Genomic DNA, 25,762 nt, shown 5'->3' with positions numbered 1-25,762 from the left:
AATGACCTTGACGCTAGCGGACACTGTCTATTCGTATGGGAGAAAGTGAGAGCGCGATGTCACTAAAAGAGGGTTAGGTACGAAAATACGGAAAAATATTAAAATAAAATAGAAAGATGCATTATTTGTGCAATATGTTTCGTTAGTGTTTTAAATATTTATATTTTTGTTATTGTAATTAATTAAAGAACCCATTCTTTGCATTTTTTTCTATCGACCTGATTTCATTAAATCGTGTATCGAGTACGGCTATGTTCATTGAAATATAATGAATAATAACATATAATTTACTTGCCTTACTAAAACTAATAGTTTGTCTTAAAAAACTGCGCAAGTAACATCAATTTGCGCAATTGGGTGTTGTCAGCCCCTTAAGTCAAATATCTAGGGCGGTGGTACTAAGCACATGCCTACATTACATATTAAATGACGCGATTCAAAAAGGATCGCTTAATTTTCGTGACCATAAAACGTAGGTAATACTTAAAAATTGTAATTAATAGTAACCTTCACGGTAAGAACCAGTCTACAGATTAAAGTGCACTTGTGACAAATGTCATTTCTCAGTGACTTTCCGTGAACTATATTAAACTAATTTAATATTAAACTGTTTCTTAACTCGACATGTAGGTTAACTTGTATGTCAACTGTTACAAGATAATCTAGTTAATCGGTTGCTACATACATGTTTTAACTAAACGCGAGCTTAAGTACGTCGTGTCATATATAAGTTTATCTAGGTTCTACCAAAATCAATATTGTATTAGGTTCAGGGCTATATAAAATCCATATAGTTAGGTACTTGTCCTTCCTGTTACGTCAACGACGTGATTAAGAACGCTGACATAGTATAATCTAAATATATAAAAGAAGAAGCTGACTGACTGACTGACTGACTGACATATCAACGCACAGCCGAAACCGCTGGTCCTAGAGATTTCAAATTTGGCACGTAGGTTCCTTATGTAGTGTAGAGGAGCACTAAGAAAGGATTTTCCAAAATTCACATCCTAAGGGGGTCAAATGGGGGTTCAAAGTTTGTATGGGGAAACAAGATTAGTTTGACTATTTTATTCGAAACTTCACAGGAAGATTCCTTAAGACATATGACTGAATACGTGTTTCAGGTTTTTTGAAAATTTAACCCCTAAAAGGGTGAAAAGGGGGTGATAAAGTAAAAAAATCAATATGGATATCGTTTTTATGGTTTATCGGGTCGCTGATCACGATAAATACAACGTTTTTAAAATCTAACGAGGCGGAAGTGAAATACCTTCTCCCCTGTTGTGGTGCAATGGGGTTTAAATATCAAAAATATATATAAAAGAAGATATTGACTGACTGACTGACATATCAACGCACAGCCGAAACCGCTGGTCCTAGAGATGTCAAATTAGGCACGTAGGTTCCTTATATATTGTAGAGGAGCACTATGAAAGGATTTTTTAAAATTCGCCTCCTAAGGGGCTCAAATGGGGGTTCAAAGTTTGTATGGGGAAACAAGATTAGTTTGACTATTTTATACTAAACTTCACAGGAGGATTCCTAAAGACATATGACTAAATACATGTTTCAGGTTTTTTGAAAATTTGACCCCTAAAGGGGTGCAAAGGGGGTAAAGCCAAAAACACAATATGGGTATCGTTTTTATGGTTTATCGGGTCGCTGAGCACGATAAATACAACGATTTTAAAATCTAATGAGGTAGAAAAGAAATTTTACTCCCTTTTGTAGTGCAATAGGGTTAAAATATCCAACATAGCCATAAGAGGAGCACTAAGAAAGGATTTTTCAAAGTTCACCTCCTAGCATGATCATTTGACAGGGACAGGGACAGGGACAGGGACAGGGACAACTTCACAGGAGGATTCCTAAAGACATATGACTAAATACATGTTTCAGGTTTTTTGAAAATTTGACCCCTAAAGGAGGTAAAGTCAAAAACACAATATGGGTATCGTTTTCATGGTTTATCGGGTCGCTGATCACGATAAATACAACGATTTTAAAATCTAATGAGGTGGAAAAGATATTTTCTCCCCTGTTGTTGTGCAATGGGGTTAAAATATCCAAAATAGCCATAAGTGTAGGTTTAGTTTTTATCTATACTTCTGGTTCAAGATTTCAAATTGACACGGAAGTTCCTTATAGGAAGGATTTTTCAAAGTTCACCTCCTAGCATGATAATTTGACAGGGACAGGGACAGGGACAACTTCACAGGAGGATTCCTAAAGACATATGACTAAATACATGTTTCAGGTTTTTTGAAAATTTGACCCCTAAAGGAGGTAAAGTCAAAAACACAATATGGGTATCGTTTTTATGGTTTATCGGGTCGCTGATCACGATAAATACAACGATTTTAAAATCTAATGAGGTGGAAAAGATATTTTCTCCCCTGTTGTTGTGCAATGGGGTTAAAATATCCAAAATAGCCATAAGTGTAGGTTTAGTTTTTATCTATACTTCTGGTTCAAGATTTCAAATTAACACGGAAGTTCCTTATAGGAAGGATTTTTCAAAGTTCACCTCCTAGCATGATAATTTGACAGAGGCAAGGACAGGGACAGGGACAGGGACGGGGACGGGGACGGGGACGGGGACGGGGACGGGGACGGGAACGGGATAGGGTTAGGGTTAGGGATAGAGATAGGGATAGGGATAGGGATAGGGATAGGGGTAGGGGTAGGGGTAGGGGTAGGGGTAGGGGTAGGGGTAGGGGTAGGGATAGGGATAGGGATAAAAATAGGGGACGGGGACGGGGATAGGGATAGGGGAGGGACGGGGACAGGGACGGGACGGGGATGGGGACGGGGACAAGGATAGAGATAGGGACGGGGATAAGAATAGGGATTGGGGTCGGAAATTATTCCGGTCGGCAATCGCTATCTAGGCAGTGTAAAATGCAGGTGGCTCAGCGAGAAGGGATTAGTAAGTAGGCATTGGCGAGTATCCTGCATCCGTGATAACTATTATATTCAATGTGCTGTAAGAAGATCGTTGTTTGCTTGCCTTTCATATGTTTACATTTGCAATAAGTATAAGCAAAATGGAAAAAATTGTAAGCAATAATGCAAGGAAGTACTTTTTACCCTACCGACCATAGCGTCGAGATACTGGCTATGTGGGTTGTATGAAGTTTCCCCAGTATAAATATTTATATAGGTAAAATACATATTCGTACCTACTACCTACGCTGTGGTCGCTGTGTAACAATTCTACAATCATTGCAAGAATTTCTTTTAAAACAATAGTAATATGTGTAAGGTACAGTCAGCCAAAAAGCAGTGTAAGGTTCTTGGCTGACCGTACAGCAAATAGATCAGTTACAATGGCCCCCCAGTCGAAAATTGCCCCGCTTTACCTTAATCGAAATAATCGCGGACAGATGTACCTACAAAGAAACCTACGGATCCAAATGAAAATCTATTTTTTTTGTAAACGTTTCAATAAGAATACTTTTATTACGCGGGCGAAGCCGCGGGTAAAAGCTAGTTACTTATATTTTAGGCTCTACAAATGACGTTATAGTTTACGATGTGGATAATGAGCCCGACGTTGTTACGTTAACCTTTAAAAGAGATAACATAGTAATTAAGAAGTAACCTATAATGAATAAATTTTAGCCAGTCGATTAAATTGGCATTTATATCGCTGCAGTTTCTGATAAGTTGATAACTGTCTGACTTTGCTTGTATCAATAAATAGTTTAAAATATGATTGCATCGTGTGCCAAGATCATAAACCTATTCAGTTTGATTAACCACACCTGACTGTCACTAATTCAGTATAATACTGTCAATTTAATCGTAATGCGATGTAATTTAAACGTCAACGTCATTGTACAGCAATCCATGAAATGATCTTAATGCTTTCAGCGAATTCGATTGCCCGCATCAGTGGTTTGAACGTTGTCGCAGCCAGCATCGGTGTTAAGGTCAACTTTACTTGCGCAAGGTTTATTTACGTTTTTTGTTCATTGAATTTAATATCCTGATGATTCCGTTCAGATTCACAGACGAAGTCATACTTCCACTTCACTCCGATAAGAATTGACAACTAATAACAAATTGCGCCGAAAACCTTGGCATATTTAAATTTTTATATACTTTAGTCATTCAAATAAATGCACTGAAATCTATATTTGAAACATGTCGTGAATTTGCTTAACGTTTAGCGAAAGCGTGATTTTACAAGGCTGTTAATATGTTCGTAGTCACGCGAAATAATATGTATTAATACATATGTCGTAGTCAAGTAAATATCGAGTAGGTATAAGTTAGCCAAATATTGGGAGTTTCAACGTTCACGCTGTTTTTGATTTAACATACTTACTGACGTGTTGATATCAGGCAATAAAATATAAGTTGTCTATTACGTAACTTAAGTAACGAAGAATTTATATCTACTTGAAATTCCCGGATATTTATAGGTCAAGCCTTCTAAATCCAGTATTCGGCGCTTCGCTGAGTTGAAACGCATTTATTCCGTGAAGGAATCAATAGGGAATATCCCAGAAGAATGCCAAGAAAGCCTTTAACTTCAATAGCTTAGGTAAGTTAACGGTCCCGCAAGTCAAGCGCAGGAAATAGATTCGATATTGGCTTTCTTATTACCCGTTCTACCTATCCTTTTTATGGCGCACGCTACAAAAAAGGAACAAAAATTATTTTGATTAGTCTTGTATTTAAACGGAATAGCAATTGAAATAGCTGCGGAATCCCATCCAATAAAAAAAAAACGAAATAGGTAATTTCAATTAGAGCACATTCAATATATGTTTACTATGATAGGTAAGGTATACAGGCTGATTTTGTAGGTATTTTAAGTACACGTAGTGAACAACATTCATTATGGGACAAATGCTGAAATCGCGAAGAAAAATTTGGCTTGTCTTCGGTTGGCACGATAGTTACTCATGAAATAAAACCATGGAAACGGATTAAATCGCGTACAATTTATCCCGACGTTTCGAACACTTTACAGAATTCGTGGTCAACGGGTGACTGAGGAAAATTTAGTTTAACTCAGAGCTCAGGCATTTATTTCGATGCCCGATTTCGCTAAAGGGGTTAGAAATGAATAAAGATAGAAAGCTTATCTCAGATGCTATTTATTTATTTAATCGTATGGCATACACAAAAAAACAGGCAGGCAGTTATATGAATGTCAGAGAATACACATTAAAATACAATTACAATTTAAACTAAATGTCAACATTCAGTGAGCTCAGCCACGCAATTGCGTCGGGTGTTAGGCGCAGCAGGCCCCGTAGCCGAATGGCATTTCTCCGACGCCAAACGAAAGCGATACGCCGCTGGCTCTGTCGCGCCAATACGCAAGCGCGATAAAGATAGATATCTACTAGCGCTTCGTTTCGTGAGCGTTTCGTGAGCGATTGTGCCATCCGGCTAGCCACCCAGGTCTTCTGGTGGTCCCGAGTATGAGTTCAGAGGGCATCGCTGAAATATATGCTCCATAGTTTGGACTTCTTCGCCACACTCGCACATTGCAGAGTCTTTCCATTCCATTCTATAACATGATATATCACGTCGCGCCCACATCGTTCTATGTACATTACGATCGTGATAAGGTCTAGTCTAAGGATTGTTTACAACATTGTTTCATTGAATTGAGTCACGATAACGGTGAAAGTGATATCGTGTTGTCATATTGCCCATTGTAAAATTTATTGGGGTCTATTTTGATATGACGGTTATTTTAAACAGTGTTATGATTTATATTGTTTTTAACCCCCGACGCAAAAACGACGGGGTGTTATAAGTTTGACGTGTCTGTTTGTGTGTGTGTCTGTCTGTCTGTTTGTCTGTCTGTCTGTGTGTGTGTCTGTCTGTGGCATCGTAGCTCCCGAACGGATGGACCGATTTGGATTTAGTTTTTTTGTCTGAAAGCTGAGTAAGTCAGAAGTGTTCTTAGCCATGTTTCATGAAAATCGGTCTACTATGTCGCGGTCGGGGGTATTTCAAAATTTTTATTACAAGATTGATTGAAGGTGTGAAGGCGAGAAGATTTTGAATTCACATAGCTCTATCTATACCTACCTACCAGTGGCGGCTGGTGAAAATTTCTTCTAGGCAACACTGAGCAAAAAGAAACCTACTGCCCAAGACCGGAGTAAATGGAGAAATATGATTCGAGCCCTACACCCACAGGGTCACAGGATGTAAAGAAGAAGAAGAAGACTTTACTAGTAATCAATTTTAAGCAAGCCGGTGGGAATCGGCTTGTATGGACCAGCCGCTGCTGCTACCTACCTAAGTCTTTTAAAGCTAATACCGATATTGATAAGTACAGTTTTCGCGCTCGTGTAAATGGCCCCTACGGAAAAACATTCCATTGTTATATTTTTTGCTTACGAACAGTTTAAAAGAACAATCCGTGCTTAACTTTACGTTAAGGTCTACACTTTCGCTGGAACTTACCTAATGAAAGCGCTACTAGTTTTTTGCATGGAAGTGTAAGAGATTAATGCTAACAAAACAGGCGCCAAAATAGCAGTCTTCTAAAAAAGTTGACTTTCAATTGCCTGTCCGTGCGCTGCCAATCCTAAAAGCTCACTGATACACGGCTCTCAAGCGACCAAGTATTCTAGAATAAATGTGAGTTTCGAATGCTTTTGCACATTTCTCATTGCCTCTGTCCCCAAGTGCCGACTAAGTGCTTCCTAGTTATTTGTTACCTCTTTAAAATTTATCTTCGTGTTGCTGTTGAGTAGGATGAACCATTAAATTCTTGTATGCTCTTTTCGTTAATTGTAAGTTGAGTCAGGGGTCGACCATTCTCCCGATCGGGTTGCTTGCATTGCTTGCTACGTAGCAATAATTTTGATTGACATCCAACATGATGGTTAACGTCCCTTTGCGTGCACTATGTGACAACCCTAAATAGTCGAAAGGGGCCATGCATAAGAAAGGCACAACACAATTCGACCTTAAACTGCTTTCAAAGTTCGGTTTTGTAGGAAGTCTACATTCAAATGTACAGATTAACTAAATTTTATCGAAATAAATGTCTTGTCACCTTGTTTTGAGCTAAACAATAGACATTTAATTATGGTTAACCAGGATAAGTCCTACTTTACCGCTGCAAGAACGCTTCAATCATTAAATATCTCTGTTTCCCCGTAATGTTTTGTAATTCTAATTTCATCATAGAAGACGGTAGAACGTTATTCTCGTTCATGTAATGATGCGAGACGGACTGGTAACGCTCGGTATAACAACATTTGATCTATATATCTAAAGTCTGTGACATCGAAGGTTGATTTCCTGATTAGTTCCCGATTTGTCAGATTCTTGTTTATGTCGAATTCTCCTTTAGTCGGATAGGGAGTTATTAAAGAAAAAATGGCGAAATAAGAATCAGGCAAAAGCAGAATCGATCGACTAATCGATTTCTTAGTCGACTTGTATAATTCGTAGAATTCATCAGTTGTTTTTTTTTTTAATTTATCGATGTATAAATATTTGTCACATATATACATACGTATATCATACTTTGCTCACAATACCTCATTGAGCTTACTTGGTTTGTTAATGTGAAATTGCTCATATAATATGCGTTTATTACCATCGTTGAATTAAATATGTAACATAGCTTTCGTTTTTTTACCGATTCTCTTTATACGATACTGAGTAGATCGGTATCTTTTGTATTGCCTATGGGAACCTCTGTGGTACTCGAGAATGCACGACTCTAAGTAAGCAATGCGATATGACATCGATCTGGGCGAACTATCAAACAAATACTTAATTTTTGACACTGACATATCTATTATGTGATTGAATTTAGTTCGAATCAAGTCAACAGGCGTGATTACCTATGTGTACAGTTACCGTCATAAAGAAGTGATGATTTCTGTACCTTGTCGCTTTTAATCGTTTGACAATTTCGTAAGACATTTCAAACACGACGTTAAAGTGACTAGGTACAGAAATCATCACTTATTTATGCCGGTTGACTTTTCTTCGATCATAAATTCATAATACATTTGGCATAAATTTAATTAGAAATATTCAGGCCTTTCTCAGGGGACTTCAGCTATTATAATCCTGAGGTTTGAGTTTCGCGATAGAAAAATACCACAAAGTGCTCTTAAAAAAACTACTAACCTGTACATAAAGTATACTTGTTGCTATTTTTGGACGCAAAAAACAAATCAAAATTTTGATAACATTCAGCACGCATAACCATCTCGCTCACGTTTACGATCTGTGAGACGGGAAGAACATGAGCAAGTTTAAATAAAATTAACCTGTAGTTGTACCTATTAAAAATGTAAACGAACGATGAAAGCTGGATGCATGTTCCAAGGAGTATTTGCAAATTGTGCATCTCAACGAAACAATTAGTCTTCTAACACACAGCATATGCTGCAATAATGCACATTGCACAGGTGTTGGTCCACTTTCGTGCTTAGCTTCGGTCTGTCAAAGAGTTAACGATTCGTAGTACAGAAGGTAATAATGCTAATAAATATGATAAACGATCTTCATGCATTTTGAACAAATAGTTTCAATAACGGAACATTTGCATGTAAATTGTATTAATATATAATGATTATAAACTATAATACAGCTATGTATTTTAAAGCAAGTTAATTTCATCCACATTTCACATCCAATAAGTAGGTAATAATAATGGTAATATGTGTGATGCTATTAATGAATTCATCAGTTCAGTAGTGCAAAGCCGCTTACTTAATTGGACTGATAAGCACATGACGTCCAAATACCTGGACGAAATTATTAACATAAATAATTGCTAACGAATGGCACCCTTTAGCGCAAGGGAATATAAACCCTTTCATTTATTCAAGAGAGTTGAATATTCTCACAAAGACTCTACCATTATCCCCCCGCTTGCAAAGCGTAGTTCCTGCCACATTGTTTCTGACAAAACCCCGTGTGTTCGATTATGTGTTATGATAACGGTTGTTTTGGTGTCGAAATTATATCACGTTGATCTTTCGCCGGACTGCTTTTGTTTTGGCGGAAAAATTTGCACATTTTAGGATTTTCTATCAACGTTATTTGTTTTTCGATCAGAAAATGTAGATTTGAGACCTTCAGAAAGATTCCGCCTGTAGTTGTCAGGAACAGTCATGCTGTTGTTACGTTTTTATGCTTTGTTCTTTACACTAGACCAAAAACGTACTATAATCTCAATTGAAATATCACATTAATATTCTCAATCTCCGATAGACGCCCTTTATATTGTTGTGTTCCGTTTCTAGGGCATCTTTCGTATGTATGTCGTAAATAATAACATGAAGTTTATTGTTATGTATTCAGACAATACCTCTATTCATTACTCGGGACGTAATTTGTCCCGAGCGTGACCAATTGTGACGATCCGTTATTTGTAATAACTCTTCATATATTGGTATAGCAATCTTGAAGAAAAACACTTTGGTCACGTTCTGCAAGACTGACTAAAGATGGCTGATTGATCTTGATGTTATTGTGGTCTTCTCAAGTAAATATTAGTCGTTCAGAACCTTGTCAATTCTAAAGACAATATTGCGCTTGACTAGTTATATTTTACCTAAATACTGCAGTTTAAATACTGACAAAACGAGTTGAAAGGAATGTACATTTGGATTGCCAATAGATTAAGATACGTTATATAAAAAATATATTGAATCATCACAAAAAGGTAGTTGCAAAAACTTCAAGGCCTTAACCCTTAAATGCATGGTGATGTATATATGCATCATATATTTGATGGCCCGTGGCTCGATATGCCGAAATCACATTTATTGTTTAATTATTATTCATTATTTATTATTATTTAATATACAATGAAATAAATTAAATAATATAATATTTATTATTTAAGGATTAGATGAAATGGCGGAAAAGTGTGAAAAAACAGGACGCTGGCGATTTTTAGTATGTGATTTAGGCTGATTTTTTCGGAGTTAGTAATTAGTTTATGTTTAAACATTTTATCATAAAGGTTTCACAAATAGTGTACTTACAATTACGATATATTTATATACAATACAATACAATACAATACAAATATTTTTAATAGTTAGTAATTACATCACATTTTAATTAACTATGGTATAAAACTTATCGCAATTACGATATATTTATATAAATAAGTTTTGGCCTATTTAACTTTTAACACTGATTTAGTATAAAAATCGATCTTAAATATTTTTGTTATTATTTTTCCCAGAGTCGGAAAGCCATTTTTTATCACATAATATTAATATCTGTTTAAAAGAAAAATTCATGCATTTAAGGGTTAAAGCGGCTACATAATTAGATAAAATTAGGATTCAAGTAACAAAAAGCCACCGTAATCTGTTAGATTTTCTAAAGGTTCTGTTGTACTATATATGAACCTCACGTACTACTAATTACACAACTTAGTATGTAAAAGGGCATTAAATGCCCAAGTACACGAAGGTTCACATACGAAATGGGCTTGCAGGTAATTGTGAACCAAAACACGTCACTTAGCTCCATATTACGACTTCCTCAGGGGAAGTAGAACGTGCAAGTGACAAAATATCAAGTCCTTGATATTATCCTTGAGACAAGTAAGAAAATGCTCTTTGAATACGGTTTTCTTGAAATATTAGCGATATTATGCGACTTTGCTAAGTTAATTATCAGTGGAGAACCTATCAATCACGGCCGTCGATATATTGAAACATCATAATTTTGGTAGGTTATTTTATACCAAATTTCGGTATTCTTTATTTACTCATAAATCTCGTAATGCATTATGTTTCTTTCATAGTTGTTCTCATAGTTCTATGCTAATCATAAACGACGAGAATATCTGCTTCCCGCGGCGATAGTAGATACATCTAAATATTATCACTATTATCAGTCAAAGATAACTAAGACCGATATGAAACTGTCCGCAGTTACTTTACACCTTTAAAATTAACTCGACTGTCTTGGCTATTGCGTAGGTCTTTAGTTTACTAATCGTCGCTATGATTGATTGTTCTTATTGCTAAAAATATCAAGACGGATAGCATGCTTTAAGGTAACTTGCTTGCTATTTCTGGTGTAGAGTTTGTAATTCAAGATTGCAGAGATTCCTTCCTACAAACAATGATCCGTTCCCTATTGTTATAAGTTACCACACGAACACGGTAATCAATTACAGAATAATACATGTGCCGCAGATACCTAACACATTGTTGAAGAATACTTGCCGGTAATTTGTTAGCTATATTGTTTAGAATTACGTCATTTAACAATTAAACAAACTTCAATTTATTCTAATAACCTTAAATTACCTGTAATTTAACGTACGTATTTACTTAAGTTAAAGTTTACCACATATTTCAAGATAAATATTTCCATTTTAATTCAGGCCGGGCCTGTATCTATGTAAATAAAACTGAGAGTGAAAGACGTTAAAAATAGAAATAAAATCCTGTAAATGTCATGTTTTGATATTAAGTCGTCACCAAGTAACTCAATTGTGTTAAATTATTTAATTTTAAGGATGATTCTCAAATTATTTTATGATACCATGTCTGTCACGCAACTATTCCCAGTTTTATTTGTAAACATCGTTACAACTGATACCTAACTAGATTACTCTAAGTATTGTTTACACAACCTACCTTGAGGAACATCGCGATTCACAGAAACTCCGACACAAAAAATATTAAAATTATACCATTCACTTTTTGTCACTCGCGTTAAGTACTGATAAGTGTGGAGGCAACGTCAGTTATGCGGGAGGCTGTCGCGCGGCGGCGGCGCGTCTGTTTGGTTGCGTGCGCGCATACATCACGTGCATCCGTGACGGTGGCGCCGCAACGCCGGCTAGCTGTGGCAAAGTGTGGAACTAACGGGGCTTTCCACGGTCTAATGGTTATCTATAGTGTTGAATGACTTGAATGGTTGCAATCTGACGAAATCATTATGATAACTTGTAGATTGGCGCCGAAGCGCTTTTAAGAGCGTCAGAATGGAGTTGAAGAAAGGAAGTAGGTGACTAGGTAGCTCTACTTTTATCAAGTTACGGTAACTTTTGAATAGAATATGGAATAACACGTACACTAAAAATGAAGTCTGTTCGTTGGCCTACATTTACCGATAACCAACTGAAGTTGAATTCAATCTGATGATAGTTGTGTTATTCGTTGTTTTGTTATTCTCGTCCATATTTTGCAGTTGAATATGTACCCTACGTGTCACTTTATAAAATTTCATAAAGTTAAATCTGATTTACTCCGTAAACACAAATAGAACACTTTGTTACACGCTATACTACCCGAAAGGTTTCAGGCAGAAACGGTGATTAAAGAGAGGCAAACAAAATCCCTAGTCAAACAAAACTACTCCATGTACTTTCAGTCAGACTGTGTCAATAGCAGGGAGCAAACACGGGCTAGCTGGCTCCTGTTTCGCTGTAACGAGTGAACATTTGCCCTGTGAATTCATGGTCCTGTTTGAAACCGGAACTTTTTGCGACATGGATTTGGTTACTACATAAAATATTTGCATTGGTAAACTGTTTCGTGTGATGCATGTCAACAAAGTTTGGTAGTTCATGTCCTGTATCTAAGAATAATAAATAAAGTTGGTGCCGCTAACTTCATGTTGGGCTAGATACATGATCTTTTAACATTTTTGCAGCAAATAACCTCTGAACATGGGTATGTTCCATCAATTATTAGCAATGTAGACATATGTCAATACAGACCAATGTAACTGTTATGATTCATTGATCATCAGGAGAAACGATTTTACCTATGAACTATTAAATATCAGTACGTAGTGTACCTACCTCTGCCGGATAGTGTCACGTTTTCCGTATATTTGCCAAAGTCACGTTCCAGGAGTAAACTTAGGAAATAGCAATATTCCTGAGACAACTTGACACAATGAGTTTGTATTATTACCGGCTAGACCATTACGGTAGATTACCATCATACTAGTTAAATGCTCGAATCTTTGTGCGTTACATTTAAACTGCCCATTTAAACTTAAAGAACACATTATCGTTACCTTATTTTCTTGTTTACAAACTTTAAATTACGTCATACTCTAAGTTTTGTCTAAGCCTTGTCGGCGTTGGAGCGTTCGATAGAAGAGTGTCCAACAGTTCAGATCAAGTAATATCATCAAGTAAATCATATATTTGGAATTATACAATTGTTTTCCACCGCTTACAAAATGGCGGTGATCTCACCGGCAATCTGTCAAATTTAACTTACTTATTATAATAATGACTATTCACAAGAAGCTTGCTCAATTACACTTTGCGTTGGCAAGGTGTTCATCCTTTATTTGCATTATGTTTTTCTTCATTTTAATTACATGTATTTTTGTTATATTTGAAAGCAGATATATGTACCTACCTAAGTCGTGTATATTTGTATAATACCGGCAGCAAAGAGGATTATTCCGAATTCGTTAACAACCGAAAAGTAATCCATGTTCACTGACTGATTCCCGACGAACTTTATTGGATTTATCCACTCCCTCTTTTCCTTATTCGGGCTTATATGCTCTTAATACCATCCATTCAACTTTAGCATTAGTACTTAAGTACCTTACTTATGTAATAGAACAAGTCGCTAACTATCGCACTGAATGGGGACACAATTTGATGCGATATAATCGTGGAGCTAGAAGGTTGTTGGAAAACATTATCCGATAACGTAAACCTAGGGTTTAGCTTTTAATAAGTATTCACGGGGCAGTCAGGGACGGTCAATGACCTAGCTTAGTAAGTAATGCCTAGGCAAGGCATGTAGTTTCGTTTTACTAAACAATAGGTTAGGTAAAGGTGTACTTTAGTGAAATCTTGGTCTTCTTTGTTAGCGCTTTTGTAAATTATAAATATTTAGACGGGTCAGATGTCAGCTTACATGGAACTCTCTTTTATTCAAAAGTCTAAAAAAAGTAAATTGAACAGTGAGCATTTACCGAAAATAATATCAGGGTTTTCCGACTCTGGAGAAGTAATTTGGATTCAGATTATGTTTTTAAATTTGTCGTGTGCAAATAGATACGCAAGGAGATTAATTTAGCACTTCAGGCGGTCTAGCACAACTGGCACTCTTGCCCGCAAGTCCATACTTGGAAGTCGCGCTTGATGTATGGACTCGCGCGCGACTATGCAAGTTATACTAAAGTACTAAACTCTCTGGTGTTGTACTTCCGCTCTATTAAAGAATAGAGTGGAACTACCGAACTATTATAAAATATTTTATACAGTTTTCTAACATCAAGTTCGCCATGTATGGTGAACTTGATATTATAAATCGGACAGGCTATGCTACCGCTCGTTTTATATTGTATATCAACAAGAGCAGTGATATGAACACTAATCTTAAATCGAGTGTGTTGTGTTGGTTATATCATCAATGCATAGTTAGCAACCGTTCAGTAAACAAAACAGCAGTAGTTAACAATTCATCACTGTTTGTTTGTGAGCAGAATGTAACAATGAATGATTGCAATCATAGCTGGAGCATATTTTCTTGGATTAGAATGATAAATTGGTAACAAACGAATATTTACTAACTGTCAATTTCTCGCGTCTTCGTCTGGATTAAGTTTTCTGTCTCTCACCGTTAACTCATGCCTTTTTATCTAGATTGCGATAAGGGTGGTGCCCATACTCTCTCCTTTTGGTCGTGTTTTAATTCTCTTGCTCTTTTCCACACTTGTATCGTAATTTAACATTTTCTTCGTATTTGCAGTCTTTGTTGTATCACCTTCTTTATTCAATTTATGCACAGAGAAGTGAATAGGTACATTAGGTACTATGATGGTTGTACAAGTACATGTTTTAATAATATATGTAGCTGTTATAGTGTATACTTAAATATCCTACAATTTCTCAAATTTTTGCTATCGTTAAATATCAGTTTCACACAACGTGTAAAAAATATAGGAAGAGCCGATCACGTAGTGATTATATTCTCTTTGGAGCCGATTGTCTTGCCAAGAGATTGTGAGCAATTACTATTCATTCAAGGCTGTAATCGATGAGAAATAAAAACCAAAACAATGAGTAATAAATTACAAGGGATACTTTTGAATAACTAATAAAAGTATAAATAGGTATACCTGACACTGTTAAGATATTGTCTTATTTGCCATTCGATTAAAATGTAAAAAAAACATTACACTGGTTTTAAATTTCACGATTTTACACAGTCAAATTATAACTAACTACACGGTACTTAATTACGTATAGTTCATTTCTGAACTTTACCTTCGACTTTTTGAGGACAGCGGCGTCTCCGTGGTCTCGGAGAAGACTACCTTAGGTATCCGTATAAGTATAGTTGACATCAAAATATTTGGAGAAATCTTTTATACGTATTATGACAATATATAACATGATCGGTGATGTTAACATCTGCTGCGATATCGACGAAAGTATACTGCTAAAAATTATAAATGGAGGCCAAAATTCCGAAGGTACACTGTCTGGGATCTCTAAGTGGGATCCCAAATGTCCGTTTCTCACGCAGTTCAATTTTCTTGATAGATTTGCCTACGGATCGTAATTCAACGAATCCTAAATAAAACCCAAAGAATTTTGTAGGGCTTCGATATGACTAATCTAAATTGTTCTTCTGGTGGATTTGCTTCCAGACGTAATTCAACGAATCCTAACTAAAACCCAACGAATTTTGGAGGGCTTCGATATGAGTATAATCTAAATTGTTCTTCATTCAATGATCATAATTTCCCCAAAGACTCTAGAGATTATATTCAAATTTGTTTTATTTTAATTCATGTTGTGTAAATTGATTTGTTTACCTACATGCGAGTACTTTGCGTGTCGGTTCATGCGTGTTGAGTCAAATCGTAGTAAATCATGCGTGCGTAAGTATTGCGTGTCTGTACAGGGAGTTTTATTATATTACTCTAAGCAGTCATTAACTTTCGGTGACTTATTTAAATACTTAACGAGGATATAACTCTTAAGTATATGTTAAGTTTTTGTCAGTGACTCACTCATTATATTAATCAATCAGATTTTTTGATTTCGAAAGATCATTTTGTGCTTATACATTTATAATTTCAGCCGCTAGGGTTTTTTAAAGATTTTTAATCAGAACTAACTCGCAATGTTAGAAGTTGATTGCACAAGTAAAATTTATAATTTATAAGCTAAATTCCAAATTTTCAAAGTTTTTCCAGTATTTTATAAGTTTATTAATTAAGTTTTCAAATTAACTTGATTGAAACATTGAGTCAATGTTAATTAGTTTTTACTCGATAAACAAAGTACTCGACAAGTGGGACAAATGTGTGCATTACGGCGAGCCCGGTCCAAATGAGATCTGTCCAATTTAAGCGGCCATTTCGACCTATTACTGCTGGCTTGATTTGTTCTAGCTACAGCTTGAATGGTTTGTTTAGTCGAAAATTAAATTAGCTGTAATTATTCAACTTTTGTTAGCATAACATAGTAAAATGTCTAATTCATGAATTGTTATAATAATAACACAAATGTTCACAATAATCTTACAATAATTACTGCCTTTTGGTACAACCGCTCAAACAAGTTAGTCACTAGAAAGAGGCGCAATATGTAATGATAAATATTTGCGCCTGCTATTTTTCTATTTGCCGCTTTATCTAGTGACGGAAACTGATTGACAGACAACATTGCTATTATCGTAACATTATTAATTTGTTTATCTGTATAGTTACTTGTTTTGTACGTATACAATTATCGCCACTGTCTTGAAATAAAGTTAAACGTTTGTATCCCAAGAAACTCTTGATAATTTTACTTGCTAACTTCTAAATTGTGTTTTCTTTTTTTTTGCAGGTAAATACGCTAACGATACGGCAAACGGCCTGATTATTCTGGTAATATTTAATTTTAAGTACAGCACGAAACGAAGGTTTGATACAAATTTATTTCTTACTGATTTCATAAAATGATGATAAAGCAGTTAAGTCATTTAAGGTAAATTCGCAAACGCGCTAGTCGTTCAGACTTTAGTCTTTAAAAAACAGAAACGCGAAAAAGAAAAGTTTAATCCTGCTTAGAGCTATAATAGACAGTCCTTGTCACGTCTTTCTTTTACGATAATATCGTCTGGGATATCTCCTGCCAGGTCAGATAAGGTCAGTGTGGGATTAATACGGTTAACATTGTAATGAGGTTCTCATTATGGTATTTATACAGTAGTAAAATGGTTGATGATCTATTCGTGTGCGCTTAAAAAAATCGATGAAAATATTACACTGGAAAAGTGTCCTTGCTGCTTGGCAAAGGACGTCTGTTTCCTGTCTCTTATCCAATGCACACTCCCGGCACTCTTCACAATAGGTATATGTCGAGAAAAAAAAGGTTTTTTATGCCTCGTAAACCACAGAGCACTACACGTCAAATTAGACTCAAGTTCTTGACACAACCCGTCGAATTCGTGTTCGGGAAATTGTCTATTCATAAATTGGAGTTACAGCCGGGGCTCGCGTTTTCAATATTGTCTTTGGATGCTATTGGTTTCCTAGCCTCCACATCGCGGGTTTTACAGTTCAAACATGGGAAGGCACGGCTATAAAAGACTGAACGGGAACTTGCAAACGTAATCACGAACACAGCAATTTAAGGGACGCAAATTCTCTTCAGTGTCTTCTTATATACTTTTGGGAAATTTATTTGGCTTCAGGGATGAAATAAAACCGATAAAGAACCGCTTGCTCCTTTAATCTATAGGCATTTAAAGACGACTTAACCCACTTAAGCTGGAAGTTACTACTCCACTTTAACCCTTTAAACTTCTTATCTCTCTACCTTTTCTGTCTCTACATACTAATATTATAAATGGGAAAGTGTTGTGTCTGTTTATTTGGTTTTTCACGGCAAAAAGCGACGAATTGACGTAATTTTTTAAGTGGAGATAGTTTGAGTGACATAGGCTACATAATTCAGTCTCGGATTACTATTATTTGTTGGTATAATTTACGCTTTAAAGTCATTTGTGATTAAAATGGGTCTAACACGATATAAATAATTAAATTATGGGGATGACAAGTTCTATTAATCGCTATTTATTAACCTTTTACAACAATGAAAAGTCCGAATGCGGCTGTACGCTGATAAATACATTAAATAATAGTGTACTCAAATCGCATGAATAATGGATAATTGGCTAGTCGAAGCATAAACTTAGTTATCATATATTTATGTACTGGTTAACTTCGAAAATGGCGGAATGCTCCATCAAATGCATAAACAAAAAGTTATGTTCCACCCCTTCAACTATCTTTTATGTAGGTACTGTTTTGCCTAGCGATGTATAATATTATTATGGATCTAAGTTTCTATTCTAAGTTAACGAGTATTTAAAAGTCTTCGTCCGCTTAGTTACTCGATGGTTCTGTTTTGAACTGCACCTCAGAAATAGTTACACGAAATTTCCGCGGAAATTCTTGAAAGCTGTTAAGGGTTCGTTAACCCTTCACTAACAAACACCTGTTAAACTTTATTAAGAAATCATCTCGAGGATTACCCCAAGCGCCAGGAGGCTTGGAATAATTATGCGATGCACTTCTCGAGCGAATTACTACTTTAGTTCCTTACGGCTAAGTGTGTTTTGACTTAAAGCGTTTTTTTTAATTGTATTTATTATAGAGGCATAACTAGGCGCTGGAATAGTTATTTGTTATACAAGGGGGCAAAGTTGTATTTTAACGCCGAGTGTGGAATTGAAAAACGAGCAAGTGAAAGGATTCTATAGTTGAACCACGAGCGAAGCGAGTGGTTCGGGAATAGAATCCTGAACTTGCGAGTTTTTTAACACACGAGAAGTAAAATACATTTGCACCCGAGTGCAACACAAAACTTTTCCCCTCACTATAGCAAGGAAACTACAACGCAAAAAATGCGTTTATCACTGCTTCCAGTAGTTCCACAGGTGGTAAATCATCTTTATTACTAGATTCACCTACTTTTATCAATTTTAAAGCAGTTAATTTGACTTTATTCAAGGTCAAATTACTTTACCCACTAGTGGATAAAATGCGTTTTTACCCGCTGGTATTAAAGGACAAAACACGTGTTTCCGAGCTGGTGAGGGGAAAATGAAATTACTTCCTTTATAACATATTCAAAGAAATTAGCTAGACAAAATACATGCGTACCGTGAGTAAATACGCCCCATGAAAAATAATGCGTTGCAAGTGGCTAAAAGGTTTTGATTACCGGTCAGTGAGTGAGTGCCAAAATTTGCTATTTTCACAGGGTCAAGGGTCATTTTTCAGGATCTACTGAAGCTTTATCTATGAAATTTGGCATACTGCTTTAGTACTAGTATATGATTAGGTAGGTATACTCGCCACGGGAATTCGAGGCCAAAAAAAACTACGACAGATAAATCAACGTCATAGCTGTTGGAACTAAACGCAAAGTTTCAACCATCACTACGGCGACGGGAGCGACCTCTGCCTTAAAATATGCGCTCTAATTTGCGCATTGGCCATCTTCGTGACTTTCGTTTTTGAACTCGTATTCGAGCAACCGATATCCTATTTTTACTATTTTGTATTTTGTGGCAGAATAGAGGATTTTTATATTTTTCAACATTTTTTTATTCTGCCTGGTCCTTCTCCAATCCACAACAATGGTCTTCGATGCCAGATAATTTGGAATCAGCGAGCTACGAGCTATTAAGGACCAAGGGCCTCCATTACGGCTGAGACAAAGGAGAAACGCATCGTGTGGAATATTTCCTGCCCATCCAACATACCGGCTTTCCAGTGAGGAGTGCAGCTAGAAGTATCCCGAGGCGGCTATATCTTCATCCAGCTACGAAGTGCTCAACTGTTCTACCTATATTCCGGATACGACGACCCATATAATTATTCCGTATTCGACGACGTCCATAAGGAGTGAACAGGTTAAGAAGAGCTAAAAGTGAGTCCGTTCCTTAATTACCATCCTAAATTCTACAAATACCTATTTTCTAAAACATTCTTCTATTTGACACAGCGTATTAAGATAATCAATTAATCACCTATCCTTTAAAACCCAATACATACCTATTTTTACATCCATAACCGTTACCTATTTACGATTTCTATACAAATAAATCATACTCAAAACTCAAATAAATCTGCAATTTTAAAATTGCATAGGTAAATCGGCCGAGCGCTGATAACGTTTTTTGCTATATCTAACGGGACGCCCGGCCGCCATAGGTATTTATCGCCATAACTCAGCCGGCTTGCATTAAGTAAACAACATTGGAATAATTAGGATTAAATTCATAAGAAAGTGGTTAAGTTTACGTTCCTGGTTTATTGTGCTGGTGTTTATGGTGAAATAAAGTGTTTAAGTGCTAAGAAGGTAAATATTAAGTACAATTAAAGATGTCAGAAGCCGTGATGAAAGAGTTAATTAAAAAAAGGGGTCATATTAAGTCGCGATTAACTAAATTTTCAGGTTATATACGCGAGTTAGCCGAAAAAGTGTTGTGTGCGGCTCAGGTGACGGAACTTCAACTTCGGATTGCTAAATTGGAATGTGTTTACAACACGTATGATGAAATTCAAACCAAGTTGGAGTACATGGCAGAGGATGACGAGGCCCAGTTAGACGAGAGGTCTGAGTTCGAGGATTTATACTACTCGTCAGTCGCGGCGGCTAAGGAATTGGTAACCATGCATTCCAAGGTCGCGCCTAGCGATGGGGGTTCCGACAACAATACGCGGCGCCATCCACATGTAAAATGTAAGTTACCTACCATTTCTTTACCGAAGTTTGGAGGCTCGTATGATACATGGCTTGAGTTTCGTGACACATTCGATAGTTTAATTAATAATGACGACTCCATTGATGATGTAAATAAGTTTCATTATCTGCGGGCTTCATTAGTAGGAAGCGCCGCGATAATTGTACAATCCTTAGCCTTATCTAGTAGTAACTATAAAATAGCCTGGCAGTTATTATGCGATAGGTACAATAACAAGCGATTATTGGTGAATAATCATATTAAGGCCATATTTAATTTAACCCCAATTACCAAGGAGTCGCCGACAGCTATTAGGCATCTTATAGATACGATATGTAAAAATATACGTGCGTTAGCGACCCTTGATGAACCAACCACCCATTGGGATACATTATTAGTTTATATAATATGTCAAAAACTTGACAATGTTACTAGACGAGAGTGGGAGGAGTTTGTGCCTAGTTGCGAAACAATTACTTTCGATGCTATCATACATTTCCTCAGCGACCGTGCGGATCTGTTGGAAACCATGGCGATGGACGGGCCCGGGCGCCGCGCGTCCTGGCCGCTCGCCGCTGGCGCCGGCGCTGCCTCCGCTGCGCACGCGCGCTCCGCTGTGCGACAAGTTAAGGAAAAGTGTTTCGTAGGACTAGATGAACGTCAAACTAATACTGTGAGTAGCCCACTTTTTTCATATGAATGTCCGTTGTGTAAGCGTGGTCATTGGCTATTTGAGTGCCCCGACTTTCTCGCGTTATCGAATAAAGAACGCGCAGATAAGGTTAAAGGGATGAAAGTATGTCTCAATTGCTTGAAACCCGGTCATATAGCAAAGTATTGTAGGCGTGGTCCGTGCAAAGAATGCTCATTACGTCACAACTCGCTTCTACATATAGATATGTTGCCGACGACGGCTCCCGTAGCAATGCCAGTCATAGAAGTGAGTCCTAGCGACAGTAGCGACCCTAGTGAGCATGACGATGATGAACCTGGGCCCAGTCGCAGTGCTAGTAGCGGCGTGTTGTTGCCGGCCCTTCCGGCTGTCGAGTCAGGCGAAGGGCAAGTCATACTGTCTACCGCTCTAGTACAAGTATATGATCGTGATGGTAAACCACATACGGCACGCGCATTCTTAGACAACGGAGCTTCACCTAATTTTATTAGAGCTGACTTTTGTAAAAAACTTAACTTACCTATTAGGGATATAGCTGCGTCTTTAACTGGCATTAAAGATATAAAGTCAGACGTAGGTAAAATATGTAATGCTAAGTTCTCATCTTTATTGGACAAAAGTTTTACCATGAAAAGGTCATTTTATGTAGTACAAAAAGTAACATGCGACTTACCTATGTATAAGGTAAATGAATCAATGTTGGACATACCTAAACATTTAGTCTTGGCGGATCCTAAGTTCCACACGCCGGCCCCTATCGATATTCTTCTAGGTGCCGAAGTCTTTTGGGAATTAGTAGGTAGGGACAAGATTAAATTGGGACGAAACAAGCCCGTGGTTTACGAGACCAAGTTAGGTTGGGTAGTGTCTGGTCCTAGTATGGATAATTATTATTCAAAAAATATTTGTTGCAACTTTGTTCAAATAAATAATCAAGACGACGAATTGACGCGTTTTTGGAAGTTAGATGAAGCCACAATAAAACCCGCGACGGCTTATTATTCCAACGATGAACGGGCTTGCGAGGAACATTTTGTTAAAAACACCTCTCGGTTACCGGACGGTAGGTTTATGGTTAGGTACCCTTTAAAGCAGCCTTCATCTTTGTTGGGCGATTCTTACGAGCGGGCTAGGCAATGTTTTCTGTCGTTAGAGCGCAGACTAGAACGGCAGCCGCAATTGAAGTCTATGTACATGGAGTTTATGAATGAATACGAGACTTTGGGAGACATGTCCAAGGTTACTTCCGATAAAAACGTAGGAAACTTTCTACCTCAACACTGCGTGTTACGGCTATCTAGCCTCACGACAAAGTGTCGTGTCGTGTTCAACGCTAGTGCGCGTACGTCAACCGGAGTAACGCTGAACGATATTCAGCACGTGGGACCCACGATTCAGGATGATCTCATAGCTATCTTGTTGCGTTTTAGACAATATCGCTTCGTGTACACGGCTGACGTAGAGAAAATGTATAGAAGGATAGTCGTGCATCCTGACGACAGGCATTTGCAGCAAATCCTTTTTCGCAAGGATCCATCTGATCCTTTGTGCACATATCAATTAAATACGGTCACTTACGGTACGGCTAGTGCTCCGTTCTTAGCTGTTAGGTGTCTTAAACAGTTAGCACTGGAATGCTCAGAGCCTCAGCTAGCTGAAATCATTGCCCATGATTTTTACATGGATGATTTTTTGTCAGGGTCTGATACTGAGCTACAGGCTGCCAGTATTATAGCTCAGGTTAGCGCAGTACTTAAGAGTGCCGGTATGCATTTACGCAAATGGCGTTCAAATCAACCTAGACTCATAAATGAGCATAGTGATGACTCTACAAACCTTAATCTGGGTAACTTGGATGAGAGTAAGACGTTAGGGCTAGGTTGGACAAGTGGAACTGACGATTTGTACTTTACCATCGATTTAGGGAAATCCCCAGATAAGTTAACAAAGCGGTACATCCTTTCCACGATAGCAAAGATATTCGACCCTCTAGGTCTTCTATCACCAGTTGTAATACAGGGCAAAATCCTGCTTCAGCTTTTATGGCTTTCAAAGCTCTCTTGGGATGATGAAGTGCCTCAAGAGATTTATAACAAGTGGCATAATATTACCACGTCTCTACCAGAGTTAAACCACTTACGCATTCCGCGTAGGGTCATAGGAATTCACGCATCGCGGGTGGAATTCCACATTTTTACGGATGCGTCTCAATCAGCGTACGGGGCTTGTTTGTACGTACGCACAATCACTAGTTCAGGAGTAGTTACTCGGTTACTCATGTCAAAAAGTAGAGTAGCGCCACTCCGGCCGATAACTATTCCCCGTGCGGAATTGTGCGGAGCTTTGATCGGAGCGCAGCTTTACCAGAAAGCGCTAACATCACTTCGCATGAAAGCAGACAGCTGCACATTTTGGACCGACTCCATGATCGTCTTAGGATGGCTTAGGATGCTACCAAACCAACTTAAGGTATTCGTACGAAATCGCGTAGCTGATATACTCGAAATCACCGGTGGTTGGCCTTGGCGACACGTACCTACTAACGACAATCCAGCCGATCTGGTCTCACGCGGACTTGACGCGGGGTCTATTGCTGCTGCCGATATTTGGTGGAATGGTCCAGCATTCCTATGTAATGACGAAGAGGACTGGCCCAAAAATCACCACGCGAGCAATGATAGTGATGAGGTTAAGGCTGAGGTAATCACGGCTCATGTAGCGGTCGATGTCACACTATCACCTTTATCAGAATTGAAACTTACGAAGTTTTCTAATTTTACTAAACTTAAACGTGTCACAGCTTACGTTTTACGGTTCGTTAACAACGCGCGACCAGGTAGTGTTAAACGTTCAGGGTTCCTTAGCACTACAGAGCTACAGACGGCTATGAACACATTAGTAAAATTAGCACAAATAGAATCATTTCACTCATATGACGATGTTAAAAATAAGACTATGCTCAAAGCCAAAGACCCGCTTACAAAACTGGATCCCTTCGTGGATTCTGAAGGACTTATGCGTGTAGGCGGTAGACTTAGAAATGGGCCTTTTAACTTTGACAAAAAGCACCCAGCTATCTTGCCAAAAGGGCATTTTATAACGGTGACATATTTTAACTCGGTTCATATAATTTTGTTACACGCGGGACCTCAAGCCATGCTAGTATATATCAAATCTACGTATTGGCCAATCGGTGGTCGTATCCAAGCTAGGTCAACGTATTACAAATGCGTCCTATGCACTCGCATGCGCGGTGCGACTATAGCGCCACTCATGGGCAACTTGCCTCCCCCGCGAGTAACACCAGGCTTTCCGTTCGAGGTTGTAGGTGTAGATTATGCCGGTCCAATACTGGCCGCGTCTCGTAAAGGTCGTGGTAGTCAAACAATGAAAGTCTACATTGTGATTTTCGTGTGTTTTAAAACTAAATGCGTGCACCTCGAATTATGCAGCGACTTAACTGCAGAAGGTTATATGGCGTCGTTGAAGCGATTTGTTAGCCGCCGCGGACTGCCTTCTGACATCTACTCCGACAATGGAACCCAATTTGTCGGGGCATATAACGATTTAAAAAGATTCCTTAGCACGAATGCAAAGACGTTATCTGAGTCTGCAGCAAATGACGGTATTAGGTTTCACTTTATTCCACCATATTCAGCGCACTTCGGTGGGTTGTGGGAAGCGGGGGTGAAATCCTGCAAACACCATTTAGTTAGAGTTCTAGGTAACTGTCACTTAACATACCAAGAGATATATACGACACTGTGTCAAATAGAGGCAATATTAAATTCTAGGCCTCTTACCCCTTTAACCAGCGATCCTTCTGACCTGTTACCACTCACTCCAGGTCACTTTTTGATCGGACGACCACTTACAGCTCTTCCGACTCCCTGTCTAACAGAGATTCCTCCTTTGAGGCTAACACGGTACCAGAGGATTGAGCAATTAAGACAACACTACTGGGTCCGCTGGTACAAGGAATACGTTTCTGAACTTCAGGAGCGCACCAAATGGAGGCAAGCCAAGGGTCAACTTGCAGTCGACACCATGGTCGTTATTAAGGACGACAACCTGCCTCCATTGAAATGGAAGCTCGGCAGAATCGTCAACGTCATTCCTGGATCCGATGGCATCAGTCGCGTGGCCGACATCAGGACGTCATCCGGGATCATCCCATAGCTGTCAATTTCACTTATGTCACTGTCAAAATACTATTCAGGATTCGTCAACCTTTTAAATAAATACATTGTTTTTAGAATTATGATTAAATTCGCGACTGGTGATGCGTGGTTGATGTTTTTTTCCCCTGTTGTGTGTGTGTTTTTTTTTGTTTTAAATCTTATCAGTATAATTAGTGGCAACG

General features: G+C 37.9%; 3 protein-coding genes across 4 annotated transcripts in view; 2 read left to right on the top strand and 1 right to left on the bottom strand.

Annotated features, from left to right (window-relative positions):
• The window catches only part of LOC125226547 (calcium uniporter protein, mitochondrial), a 141,606-nt gene that overhangs the window by 23,910 nt on the left and 91,934 nt on the right, over positions 1 to 25,762 (top strand). The window lies entirely within an intron of this gene.
• The window catches only part of LOC125226545 (uncharacterized protein DDB_G0283697), a 104,687-nt gene that overhangs the window by 19,575 nt on the left and 59,350 nt on the right, over positions 1 to 25,762 (bottom strand). The window lies entirely within an intron of this gene.
• On the top strand, positions 20,127 to 25,519 carry LOC125226548. 2 transcript variants are annotated; one of them, XM_048130540.1, is made up of 3 exons: positions 20,127 to 20,725; positions 21,231 to 21,399; positions 25,399 to 25,519. In XM_048130540.1, the coding sequence occupies exons 1-2, from the start codon at positions 20,365 to 20,367 to the stop codon at positions 21,371 to 21,373; spliced, it is 504 nt and encodes a 167-aa protein (XP_047986497.1). In that variant the 5' UTR covers positions 20,127 to 20,364; the 3' UTR covers positions 21,374 to 21,399; positions 25,399 to 25,519. The 2 variants fall into 2 exon arrangements, with proteins under 2 accessions (XP_047986497.1, XP_047986496.1); XM_048130539.1 differs by lacking the exon at positions 25,399 to 25,519 and having other exon boundaries at positions 21,231 to 21,671.

Source organism: Leguminivora glycinivorella, chromosome 5 (assembly GCF_023078275.1).
Source record: "Leguminivora glycinivorella isolate SPB_JAAS2020 chromosome 5, LegGlyc_1.1, whole genome shotgun sequence".
NCBI classification, from domain to species: domain Eukaryota; kingdom Metazoa; phylum Arthropoda; class Insecta; order Lepidoptera; family Tortricidae; genus Leguminivora; species Leguminivora glycinivorella.
This window is presented reverse-complemented; position numbering and strand designations above follow the sequence as displayed.